The sequence below is a fragment of the Thalassophryne amazonica genome, chromosome 13, assembly GCF_902500255.1.
Source record: "Thalassophryne amazonica chromosome 13, fThaAma1.1, whole genome shotgun sequence".
In the NCBI taxonomy this organism is placed as follows: domain Eukaryota; kingdom Metazoa; phylum Chordata; class Actinopteri; order Batrachoidiformes; family Batrachoididae; genus Thalassophryne; species Thalassophryne amazonica.
Genome location: NC_047115.1, coordinates 6126842 through 6140354, shown reverse-complemented (window position 1 = coordinate 6140354; position 13513 = coordinate 6126842). Strand labels below are relative to the sequence as shown.

The window sequence follows — 13513 nt, the reverse complement described above, 5'->3', positions numbered from 1 at the left end:
TGTGACTTATACATATGTTGTTTATTACCCTTATTTAAATATCCCTTATATACATGATGTCTATTTTCTTATGATATGTATTATGACATATTATGATATGTCCATTTTCTTGAGCTGCTTGGGTGGGTAGGGAGAGTTCCGATGGGATGAAAAAGCTTTTCAACCTACCATCCCTGGTTTTCAAGACCAGGCACCTAAGTGGCTCTACTCTACTCTATTTTACTCTTCCTTTTTTTAGATATTTAGATATACCTTAGTATACACTAGTATATAGTTCTACCTTAGAATTGGAATATATTATAGAAGACATACCTTACTGAATTTTCATGTTTTTCCTCTACATACTGCATTTCATGGACAGATGTGTCAAATTGACAGTGCAACGTATAGTATGAAAAATATGGTATCGGTATTAAAAAGGAAACAGATCAGATCCCTGGATCTATATTTACTTATGAATAATTTTAAAAAAATTTAGTTTCTGTTTCAAAACCTTTTGAAGTGAGTCAATATTTAAATGAAAAGCTACTTTCCACAATAAATGTGAGTAAAATGTATGAACATGGCTTTAGGTTCACAGGTTCCTACCTTCATCAGCTCGGCACTCTTTCTCTTGCGTGACGGGCGGTTGAGTTTGACGGTGACAGAGCTGTCCTCGCCTTGGCGCCGCAGAGCCATGCGGTTAGGCTGCAGAGGGCTGAAGGAGATTTCCATCTCTGGCTGGGGAAAGCGGCTCGTCCGGCCGTTCTCTGTGGAAATCTCTGAAGCGTCCAGCACAGAAGGACAGCGGGAGGAGCCCTGAGGAACACATACCAAAGTTAAACATCAAAATTTTGTCTGGCTTGGTGAGAACTCAAAAAATGTGACAATTTATTTAGAGGATAGAGTGATGTTAGAGGATAGAGTGTTGTCTGTGGGGATCCACGGGCTCTAGACTGGGTCATATTTATAAAATAGGTAGCTGACATTTTTCAAGGGTGGTAATAAATTAAGCAATGAGTTGGAATGGTGTTTGAGTCCTGAATATTTTTAGAACCTTAGACCTCAACAATTTTTATTCGAGGAACTCAACCCTTTAATTTCCTGTTAATTATGTAATTTTTAATGTTAATTTACTGTCTTAATTTACTTAAAATTGTTTAGGTTCTTGTTATCATATACACATTATTATCATCATTATTTTATTATTACTTATTATTAAGGCAAGGCCATACAATAATTACGTAAAAACCCCAATGGTCAAAACGACCCCCTGTGAGCAAGCACTTGGCGACAGTGGGAAGGAAAAACTCCCTTTTAACAGGAAGAAACCTCCAGCAGAACCAGGCTCAGGGAGGGGCAGTCTTCTGCTGGGACTGGTTGGGGCTGAGGGAGAGAACCAGGAAAAAGACATGTGGAGGGGAGCAGAGATCAATCACTAATGATTAAATGCAGAGTGGTGCATACAGAGCAAAAAGAGAAAGAAACACTCAGTGCATCATGGGAACCCCCCAGCAGTCTAAGTCTATAGCAGCATAACTAAGGGATGGTTCAGGGTCACCCGATCCAGCCCTAACTATAAGCTTTAGCAAAAAGGAAAGTTTTAAGCCTAATCTTAAAAGTAGAGAGGGTGTCTGTCTCCCTAATCTGAATTGGGAGCTGGTTCCACAGGAGAGGAGCCTGAAAGCTGAAGGCTCTGCCTCCCATTCTACTCTTACAAACCCTAGGAACTACAAGTAAGCCTGCAGTCTGAGAGCGAAGCGCTCTATTGGGGTGATATGGTACTACGAGGTCCCTAAGATAAGATGGGACCTGATTATTCAAAACCTTATAAGTAAGAAGAAGAATTTTAAATTCTATTCTAGAATTAACAGGAAGCCAATGAAGAGAGGCCAATATGGGTGAGTTTAAAAGCAGGAAATTAGAGGTCATCCATGTCCTTATGTCTGTAAGACAATCCTGCAGTTTAGCTAATTGGTGTGTGTCCTCTGGCTTCATGGATAGATAAAGCTGGGTATCATCTGCGTAACAATGAAAATTTAAGCAATGCCGTCTAATAATACTGCCTAAGGGAAGCATGTATAAAGTGAATAAAATTGGTCCTAGCACAGAACCTTGTGGAACTCCATAATTAACCTTAGTCTGTGAAGAAGATTCCCCATTTACATGAACAAATTGTAATCTATTAGATAAATATGATTCAAACCACCGCAGCACAGTGCCTTTAATACCTATGGCATGCTCTAATCTCTGTAATAAAATTTTATGGTCAACAGTATCAAAAGCAGCACTGAGGTCTAACAGAACAAGCACAGAGATGAGTCCAGTGTCTGAGGCCATAAGAAGATCATTTGTAACCTTCACTAATGCTGTTTCTGTACTATGATGAATTCTAAAACCTGACTGAAACTCTTCAAATAGACCATTCCTCTGCAGATGATCAGTTAGCTGTTTTACAACTACCCTTTCAAGAATTTTTGAGAGAAAAGGAAGGTTGGAGATTGGCCTATAATTAGCTAAGATAGCTGGGTCAAGTGATGGCTTTTTAAGTAATGGTTTAATTACTGCCACCTTAAAAGCCTGTGGTACATAGCCAACTAATAAAGATAGATTGATCATATTTAAGATCGAAGCATTAAATAATGGAGGGCTTCCTTGAGCAGCCTGGTAGGAATGGGGTCTAATAGACATGTTGATGGTTTGGATGAAGTAACTAATGAAAATAACTCAGACAGAACAATCTGAGAGAAAGAGTCTAACCAAATACCGGCATCACTGAAAGCAGCCAAAGATAACGATACGTCTTTGGGATGGTTATGAGTAATTTTTTATCTAATAGTTAAAATTTTCTTAGCAAAGAAAGTCATGAAGTCATTACTAGTTAAAGTTAAAGGAATACTCGGCTCAGTAGAGCTCTGACTCTTTGTCAGCCTGGCTACAGTGCTGAAAAGAAACCTGGGGTTGTTCTTATTTTCTTCAATTAGTAATGAGTAGTAAGATGTCCTAGCTTTACGGAGAGCTTTTTTATAGAGCAACAGACTCTTTTTCCAGGCTAAGTGAAGATCTTCTAAATTAGTGAGACGCCATTTCCTCTCCAATGTACGGGTTATCTGCTTTAAGCTGCGAGTTTGTGAGTTATACCACGGAGTCAGGCACTTCTGATTTAAAGCTCTCTTTTTCAGAGGAGCTACAGCATCCTAAGTTGTCTTCAATAAGGAAGTAAAACTATTAATCAATTAATCAATTTTTTTTATATAGCGCCAAATCACAACAAACAGTTGCCCCAAGGCGCTTTATATTGTAAGGCAAGGCCATACAATAATTATGTAAAACCCCAACGGTCAAAACGACCCCCTGTGAGCAAGCACTTGGCTACAGTGGGAAGGAAAAACTCCCTTTTAACAGGAAGAAACCTCCAGCAGAACCAGGCTCAGGGAGGGGCAGTCTTCTGCTGGGACTGGTTGGGGCTGAGGGAGAGAACCAGGAAAAAGACATGCTGTGGAGGGGAGCAGAGATCGATCACTAATGATTAAATGCAGAGTGGTGCATACAGAGCAAAAAGAGAAAGAAACAGTGCATCATGGGAACCCCCCAGCAGTCTACGTCTATAGCAGCATAACAAAGGGATGGTTCAGGGTCACCTGATCCAGCCCTAACTATAAGCTTTAGCAAAAAGGAAAGTTTTAAGCCTAATCTTAAAAGTAGAGAGGGTGTCTGTCTCCCTGATCTGAATTGGGAGCTGGTTCCACAGGAGAGGAGCCTGAAAGCTGAAGGCTCTGCCTCCCATTCTACTCTTACAAACCCTAGGAACTACAAGTAAGCCTGCAGTCTGAGAGCGAAGCGCTCTATTGGGGTGATATGGTACTACAAGGTCCCTAAGATAAGATGGGACCTGATTATTCAAAACCTTATAAGTAAGAAGAAGAATTTTAAATTCTATTCTAGAATTAACAGGAAGCCAATGAAGAGAGGCCAATATGGGTGAGATATGCTCTCTCCTTCTAGTCCCCGTCAGTACTCTAGCTGCAGCATTTTGAATTAACTGAAGGCTTTTTAGGGAACTTTTAGGACAACCTGATAATAATGAATTACAATAGTCCAGCCTAGAGGAAATAAATGCATGAATTAGTTTTTCAGCATCACTCTGAGACAAGACCTTTCTGATTTTAGAGATATTGCGTAAATGCAAAAAAGCAGTCCTACATATTTGTTTAATATGCGCTTTGAATGACATATCCTGATCAAAAATGACTCCAAGATTTCTCACAGTATTACTAGAGGTCAGGGTAATGCCATCCAGAGTAAGGATCTGGTTAGACACCATGTTTCTAAGATTTGTGGGGCCAAGTACAATAACTTCAGTTTTATCTGAGTTTAAAAGCAGGAAATGTCTTTATGTCTGTAAGACAATCCTGCAGTTTAGCTAATTGGTGTGTGTCCTCTGGCTTCATGGATAGATAAAGCTGGGTATCATCTGCGTAACAATGAAAATTTAAGCAATACCGTCTAATAATACTGCCTAAGGGAAGCATGTATAAAGTGAATAAAATTGGTCCTAGCACAGAACCTTGTGGAACTCCATAATTAACTTTAGTCTGTGAAGAAGATTCCCCATTTACATGAACAAATTGTAATCTATTAGACAAATATGATTCAAACCACCGCAGCGCAGTGCCTTTAATACCTACTGGCATGCTCTAATCTCTGTAATAAAATTTTATGGTCAACAGTATCAAAAGCAGCACTGAGGTCTAACAGAACAAGCACAGAGATGAGTCCACTGTCCGAGGCCATAAGAAGATCATTTGTAACCTTCACTAATGCTGTTTCTGTACTATGATGAATTCTAAAACCTGACTGAAACTCTTCAAATAGACCATTCCTCTGCAGATGATCAGTTAGCTGTTTTACAACTACCCTATCAAGAATTTTTGAGAGAAACGACAAGATACTCTATCTCACTTACAGAGTTTAGGTAGCTACTCTGCACTGTGTTGGTATATGGCATTAGAGAACATAAAGAAGGAATCATATCCTTAAACCTAGTTACAGCGCTTTCTGAAAGACTTCTAGTGTAATGAAACTTATTCCCCACTGCTGGGTAGTCCATCAGAGTAAATGTAGAGTCTAATAATAGATTAAATGCAGTGTTGAGGCTGTCATTCTCAGCATCTGTGTGGATGTTAAAATCGCCCACTATAATTATCTTATCTGAGCTAAGCACTAAGTCAGACAAAAGTTCTGAAAATTCACAGAGAAACTCACAGTAACGACCAGGAGGACGATAGATAACAACAAATAAAACTGGTTTTTGGGACTTCCAATTTGGATGGACAAGACTAAGAGTCAAGCTTTCAAATGAACTAAAGCTCTGTCTGGGTTTTTGATTAATTAATAAGCTGGAATGGAAGATTGCTGCTAATCCTCCGCCTCAGCCCGTGCTACGAGCGTTCTGGCAGTTAGTGTGACTCGGGGGTGTTGACTCATTTAAACTAACATATTCATCCTGCTGTAACCAGGTTTCTGTAAGGCAGAATAAATCAATATGTTGATCAATTATTATATCATTTACTAACAGGGACTTAGAAGAGAGAGACCTAATGTTTAATAGACCACATTTAACTGTTTTAGTCTGTGGTGCAGTTGAAGGTGCTATATTATTTTTTCTTTTTGAATTTTTATGCTTAAATAGAATTTTGCTGGTTATTGGTGGTCTGGGAGCAGGCACCGTCTCTACGGGGATGGGGTAATGAGGGGATGGCAGGGGGAGAGAAGCTGCAGAGAGGTGTGTAAGACTACAACTCTGCTTCCTGGTCCCAACTCTGGGTAGTCACAGTTTGGAGGATCCAAGAAAATTGGCCAGATTTCTAGAAATGAGAGCTGCTCCATCCAAAGTGGGATGGATGCCGTCTCTCCTAACAAGACCAGGTTTTCCCCAGAAGCTTTGCCAATTATCTATGAAGCCCACCTCATTTTTTGGACACCACTCAGACAGCCAGCAATTCAAGGAGAACATGCGGCTAAACATGTCACTCCCGGTCCGATTGGGGTGGGGCCCAGAGAAAAATACAGAGTCCGACATTGTTTTTGCAAAGTTACACACCGATTCAATGTTAATTTTAGTGACCTCCGATTGGCGTAACCGGGTGTCATTACTGCCGACGTGAATTACAATCTTACCAAATTTACGCTTAGCCTTAGCCAGCAGTTTCAAATTTCCTTCAATGTCGCCTGCTCTGGCCCCCGGAAGACAATTGACTATGGTTGCTGGTGTCGCTAACTTCACATTTCTCAAAACAGAGTCGCCATGGTGCATTGCAGCACAACATTCATTGTTTATTGATTAGCTACATTGCTAAATTCTCCAGTCAACTTTTCATTTTTGCAGCATTCATCCTTGACCCAAAATACATAGGCATACCAAAGGGCAAATATCAGCTCTCCCCAGTTTTTGCGTGATCAAAGCCCCCCCGCCCCCCCCATACACACACACACAGAGGCCACTTGGCTATCATAATATAGATGAAATGATACAGAGATGGAGAAAGCATGAAAAATAATAAATTTATAGAGAAACTTCAAGTAGGAAAAAAATAATAATTACAAAGTGCTGTCCACAGTCACAACACTGAGCATTTTCTAAAATAATGGACTGTAACTAATTACACAACTCAAGACTCAAATGCTTTGGAAATTTCTATCATCCATTCATTACAGTTGTCAGTACAGAATTTAAAATTATTTTTAAAAGTCCGCAACGAGATGAACACAGATTCTAAAAGTCTATTTTGGATGTCTGTGCTTACATGACTGCTGACCGACGCTCTGGTGCACCTCTTCCCTCCAGAAATTCGACTTTCTTTGGGATCTTTGTGTCCCTCTGCAGCAGGACGCACGATGCTTTGAGTCTGTCAGACAAAGATGAAAACATGAAAATGATGAGTGACCTTCCTTCATGTGTCATTTAGCGCACATTTATCTTTCACTTTGCTGCCAAATATAAAGATTCTGTTGGGAAGAGTTTCAAGGTGACAGAGCCACAAACAAACCAAAAGATGTGTTCACTTTGTTTGCAGATTTGACTAAAACCAAACAAACCCTCACGTCTATCTGACAGTGTCACAATAAAAGCACTTCATTGTCACGCGCTGAGAGGTCTTTAAGTGGCCCTGAGTTAGCTAACATTAACATGCAAATATTCACTCTGATAAACCTTCTAAAAACAAGTCTTCATGTCTTTGTGGGATCATCAGACTAATAATACATATTTGAATGAGAAAGAAATAAAGGAGAATTAAGATAAAACTGTAATATTAGAAAACAAAGTTTAAAAGAAAAACATTCTGCTATTTCAGTTGAACATTTCCTTTTAAAGAGTCTGTGCTTCGCCAGACCGGTTCGGTACCAGCAAAGCCCCGATTCTTCTTGTGTGGATGCCAAATCTTCTCCACAGCCATGGCGGTTTATTCCTGGCAATCCGGTTCCCTCCCGACAAAAAATAAACACACGGCTGGTTTGGCTGTCCAGATTCACCCACTGCAAAACCACATGAGGGTGGCTTCGCTCAAACTGAGTTTGATCTGGAAGTACGAGTGTGTCACTAAAATAATGTTTCATGTTTTCATTCTGTTCTTATTTCATTGATATTTACATATCTTGATTGAAACTGTTGTGCGTTTCTTTCCTGGCAGATATGAAATTAATGCATCAGGGCTATAAAGTCACTCGTCTGCTGCTGTTTGACTTCAGTTTTCAGCCATGATGACCTTTCAAAATGCAGAAAATGTGTTCACTTTGAAAAGAGAAGAAACCTAAGGACAACCTATGACTAAAACAAGCAAAAGGTTCTGATCCAGAACACAAAAACATCCATCATTTACAAGAAACACAATGGTTTGAGTCTAATCCTAGAATTCCCTGTTAAGTAACAGCCCCCCCCACCCCACCGCTTCTTCTTATTCACTCTTAAACATGAAAACATTCTTGTCTCATGGGATGTTCTGTGCAAAAACCAATCATCTGACGAGTATAAAAAAGAAAGTGTAATAAAAAATAAATAAATAAAAGCACAATAATTGTTGCTGCATGATATTCTCAGTGTGTCGCAGGAAAATCACAAAATATAACAACATACATGCATTGTTAAATTGCTATGTGCAACCATTTCTACAGAGAAACAAAAATTCATCACTGAGTTTAGCTATTGGGGTGGATTAAGAAGCTTTGTGCACATTTTGATGTTATTGTCCCCAAATGTCACCACTGAAATCAAGTTTTGCTGAATTCATATTGAGCAGCTATGAAAACGATTACATGGAAAGAAAACAGCTTTCAGAATTAATAAAGCCTGACATTTATGACCACTTTGTGCACGATGACATCACAAAAGTGGGCGTGACCTGCAATGCACAGTACAAGAGAAGACAGTCGCGAGTGTAGAGAAGGTACAGCTGCAACATAAATCCATTAATGCAAACAAATATAATCACTAACTGTATTAATTAATCATTCTAATTCAGTTACTAAATAAAACCTCTGTACTTTGGTTTTAATGTCTCAGAAATGAGGACATGGCGAGTGACAGTTTGTAAATGTTAAATGTTAGTGGTCATGTCTGTAGAAACTGTGTGACCGTGACACTCTGATCCTCTGCTGCAGACTCACTGTGAGCCGCTGCGACTGAACTTTGCCGCTCTCCATGGTGCTGAAATGATGATGGGGAGAGGAAGCCTCTCTCACCTTCAAAGCATGCAGCTGCATGTGCATACACACGCACATATTGAGTATAGATGTGCACTTTTTCTGAGTGTTTATTGGTGAACCCATATATGGAAATGAAAACCTGGATAGTCTATGGCAAAGGACAGGACGGACAATGTATGACAATCTACCTCTCATTCAAAATCCAGGCATTAGAGTGAGACCTCTGAAAAAAAATCCTGAAATTGGCCCACTGCAGGAGCTCCTGGGTATTAGGCACGATTAGACCCATTTAAGCCTTATTTTGGCAGCCAAGCAGGAATACTTCATCCAGATAGTTGTAAAAGACATACAGAATTCAGAAAAAACCTTTAAAATTCTGAATATAACGCAACGCTAAAATACCTTCGGCCGTATGAGCATAAAAATAGGAAACAGAATGTGACCTTTGGACCACTTTAAATAGGTCAAGAGTAGCCACCTTTGAACTTGTCCAAGGTCTGTGTCCCAAGAATATTCCCTGTGAATTTGAAGACTCTGGTAGGAATAGGACTGGACCTAGGTTGAGTGAAGACAGATGGACAGACAAACGGACGGACGGACACAAAGTCTTCTCAATACCTGATGGCCCTTTTTTTTTGGCCTTGGGTAAAAATAAATCACTTGTGCAATCCAGAACCTGTACAAAACCAATGAAAGTCATCAGAAGGGTGAAAGATAATTTATGTGCTCCATATACACTCAACAAAAATATAAACGCAACACTTTTGGTTTTGCTCCCATTTTGTATGAGATGAACTCAAAGATCTAAAACTTTTTCCACATACACAATATCACCATTTCCCTCAAATATTGTTCACAAACCAGTCTAAATCTGTGATAGTGAGCACTTCTCCTTTGCTGAGATAATCCATCCCACCTCACAGGTGTGCCATATCAAGATGCTGATTAGACACCATGATTAGTGCACAGGTGTGCCTTAGACTGCCCATAATAAAAGGCCACTCTGAAAGGTGCAGTTTTATCACACAGCACAATGCCACAGATGTCGCAAGATTTGAGGGAGCGTGCAATTGGCATGCTGACAGCAGGAATGTCAACCAGAGCTGTTGCTCGTGTATTGAATGTTCATTTCTCTACCATAAGCCGTCTCCAAAGGCGTTTCAGAGAATTTGGCAGTACATCCAACCAGCCTCACAACCGCAGACCACGTGTAACCACACCAGCCCAGGACCTCCACATCCAGCATGTTCACCTCCAAAATCGTCTGAGACCAGCCACTCGGACAGCTGCTGAAACAATCGGTTTGCATAACCAAAGAATTTCTGCACAAACCGTCAGAAACCGTCTCAGGGAAGCTCATCTGCATGCTCGTCGTCCTCATCGGGGTCTCGACCTGACTCCAGTTCGTCGTCGTAACCGACTTGAGTGGGCAAATGCTCACATTCGCTGGCGTTTGGCACGTTGGAGAGGTGTTCTCTTCACGGATGAATCCCGGTTCACACTGTCCAGGGCAGATGGCAGACAGCATGTGTGGCGTCGTGTGGGTGAGCGGTTTTCTGATGTCAATGTTGTGGATCGAGTGGCCCATGGTGGCGGTGGGGTTATGGTATGGGCAGGCGTCTGTTATGGACGAAGAACACAGGTGCATTTTATTGATGGCATTTTGAATGCACAGAGATACCGTGACGAGATCCTGAGGCCCATTGTTGTGCCATACATCCAAGAACATCACCTCATGTTGCAGCAGGATAATGCACGGCCCCATGTTGCAAGGATCTGTACACAATTCTTGGAAGCTGAAAATGTCCCAGTTCTTGCATGGCCGGCATACTCACCGGACATGTCACCCATTGAGCATGTTTGGGATGCTCTGGACCGGCGTATACAACAGCGTATACCAGTTCCTGCCAATATCCAGCAACTTCGCACAGCCATTGAAGAGGAGTGGAACAACATTCCACTGGCCACAATTGACAACCTGATCAACTCTATGCGTAGGAGATGTGTTGCACTGCATGAGGCAAATGGTGGTCACAACAGATACTGACTGGTATCCCCCCCCAATAAAACAAAACTGCACCTTTCAGAGTGGCCTTTTATTGTGGGCAGTCTAAGGCACACCTGTGCACTAATCATGGCGTCTAATCAGCATCTTGATATGGCACACCTGTGAGGTGGGATGGATTATCTCAGCAAAGGAGAAGTGCTCACTATCACAGATTTAGACTGGTTTGTGAACAATATTTGAGGGAAATTGTGATATTGTGTATGTGGAAAAAGTTTTAGATCTTTGAGTTCATCTCATACAAAATGGGAGCAAAACCAAATGTGTTGCGTTTATATTTTTGTTGAGTATAAATGTACACAGTCTGTAATAGCGGTTTTGACTTTGTACTACTTCATCATGAAGTCATTCATACCAATCAATCAGAAACACTTTGCTGATCAATATATGCTTTAGATCATCCATCTAAACTTTGTTGTTGATAAAAAAAAAAAATAAAAAAAAAAAAAACCTACACATTTTCCTTGACCTTTGACCAAATTACTGCAAAATCTAATGACCTGTAAATATCTTGGTACGGTTAGACCTTACTTGTGTGAAGCGCCTCGAGTCAACTTTGTTGTGATTTGATATCTATCCATGTAACATTCCCACCAAGTTTGATCCATTGAGGCTTCTTGGTTGTGGCTTGCAAAAGTAATCAGCCCCTTGGTATTTCAGACTTTTTAATTTGTTTATGCATTTCAAATACAAAAAGTAAATCAGGCTTCTCAATATAAAAATTTCTAAAATGATCTTCCTTAGACTCAAACTCAAAGCAAATCTCTACAAGTTGATATCAATTAATTAAAAATATAAAAGCCAAGATGATGGGTTGCATAAGTAATCAGCCCCTTTGGTATACGAGTAATACCCATAAACAATCAGGTTTATTGTCAGTTTTCTTCAGACAAGTCAAGGGATGGATACATGAACATTTCCAAGTCACTGAATGTGTCTTGAACTTTATTTACATCAGTTATGAAGAAATCCAAACAGTATGGCACTCTATGGTAAATCTGTGTGGAGTAGACGGTTCTCAAAAACTGAGTGACTGTGCAAGAAGGAGAAGAGTGAGGAAAGCCACCAAGACACCCAGACAACCCAGAAGAAGTTACAGGCTTCTGTGGCTGTGATTGGAGAAATTGTGCATAGTGCATGTTTTGCATTTTGTATCCCCAGTTATACAGCTGCATGATGAAGTGCTATAGAGTAGGATTTTATTAAAAAGAAGACCTGAAAGTTTCACTACAATTTGCCAGATGGTACATCTGAGATGCAAGTCTAGATTTAATGTTTTGGTTAAAGAAAATCCTCCTGACTACTTATGCAACCCATCATCTTGGCTTTTATATTTTTAATTAATTTATATCAAGTTGTAGAGATTTACTTTCAGTTTGAGTTTAAGGAAGATAATTTTAAACATTTTTATATTGAAAAGCCTGATTTACTTTTTGTATTTGAAATGCCATAAACAAATTAAAATGTGTGAAATACCAAGGGGCTGAATACTTTTGCAAGCCACTGTATCTCTACAACCAAGAAGCCTCAATGGATCAAACTTGGTGGGAATGTTACATGGATAGATATCAAATCACAACAAAGTTGACTCAAGGCGCTTCACACAAGTAAGGTCTAAGAAGAAGAAAAAACATTTTCAGACCATGTTTTCCTTGGACTCTGTATCAGCTGAAGATGTGCAACAGAGCCGTTGTACAGTGTATAAACCCAGTGTGCTTTCAGTGGAATTTAGCCTTCGGACTCACTTGTGTGGCTGCTTCCCTGCATTCAGGTGTCGAGGCCTGGAGCTCCTTTAGTCTCTGGATTTCATTGTCCCTGTCTGACAGAGCAGCCTGCAGCTCTGCGACACTGACGCAGTTAACCTGAAAAACAGATGTTCAGGCACAACAAAGGATTAAAGGAATGGTTAAACCTAGTTTAGAGTTGTTAAGGTCTGATCAAATATGGCTGGTGGTGCGAGCAGGCTATCGCTAGCTGATGTTTCAGATGCTTTACAGTGTTTCATTATCCATAAATGCTACACTTTGGTTGTTTGGGATAAATTTCTTTTAAAAAAGGGATTTTATTTCCTCAGCCATAATCCCAGCACCACGGACCGACCGATCCATCCTTTTACTTTTTAATAAGGTCCAATATGACCTTATGTTCTACAAATAACTTACAGGATAAATAAAAAGCTGAAACAAAGGATGGCAAACTGTGTTATGTGCTTCTCTACAAGCTGGGGAAAAACAAAAACAAAACCCAGGAGATGGTAATAAAGACGAGTTATTTTGGCTTCTCCCCTTTTTCCACTTGGGGCTGCTACAGCGGTTCAGACATGGACCCCTCCTGCTAACACAATTCCACATTACCATGACTAAGGTGGGGTAGCCCATAGGAGTGGTGGGTGTTTCGAGGACACGGCATATGAACGCTGGTCCACGTCTCCTCTCCCTTCACCTTCCCAAATCCTACAGAGTCAGGTCCTCATTTGCTGCTGGGTTGACAGTTTTCTAGTCATTGATCTGAGTGGGATTCAAACTGGTAACATTCTGATACACAGTCAAACACTCCAACCGCTCAACCCCCAAGAAAGCAAACCTGAAATCACTGCATTTCTTCTTGTTTATCTTTTATTTCTGATGTTTACATCAGTGAAAAATGGGACGATATAAACTGTAAAGAAAGCAACGCGATATGAATTTACCTGACCGTGTGGATTTTGCAGATACCATGTTGACCAATATACCAATACTACAATAAACACACAGACCCCCATCAAAT

At 40.3% G+C, this 13513-nt stretch overlaps 1 protein-coding gene across 1 annotated transcript in view; it reads right to left on the bottom strand.

Moving 5' to 3' along the window:
• Positions 1–13513, bottom strand: part of kif20ba (kinesin family member 20Ba) — a 128385-nt gene that overhangs the window by 63549 nt on the left and 51323 nt on the right. Inside the window, exons 26-28 of the mRNA XM_034185056.1 lie at positions 12493–12609; positions 6786–6887; positions 589–798 (exon numbers count right to left, since the gene is read on the bottom strand). Of these exons, the coding sequence (XP_034040947.1) occupies positions 589–798; positions 6786–6887; positions 12493–12609 (429 nt within the window). The remainder of the gene's footprint in view (positions 1–588; positions 799–6785; positions 6888–12492; positions 12610–13513) is intronic.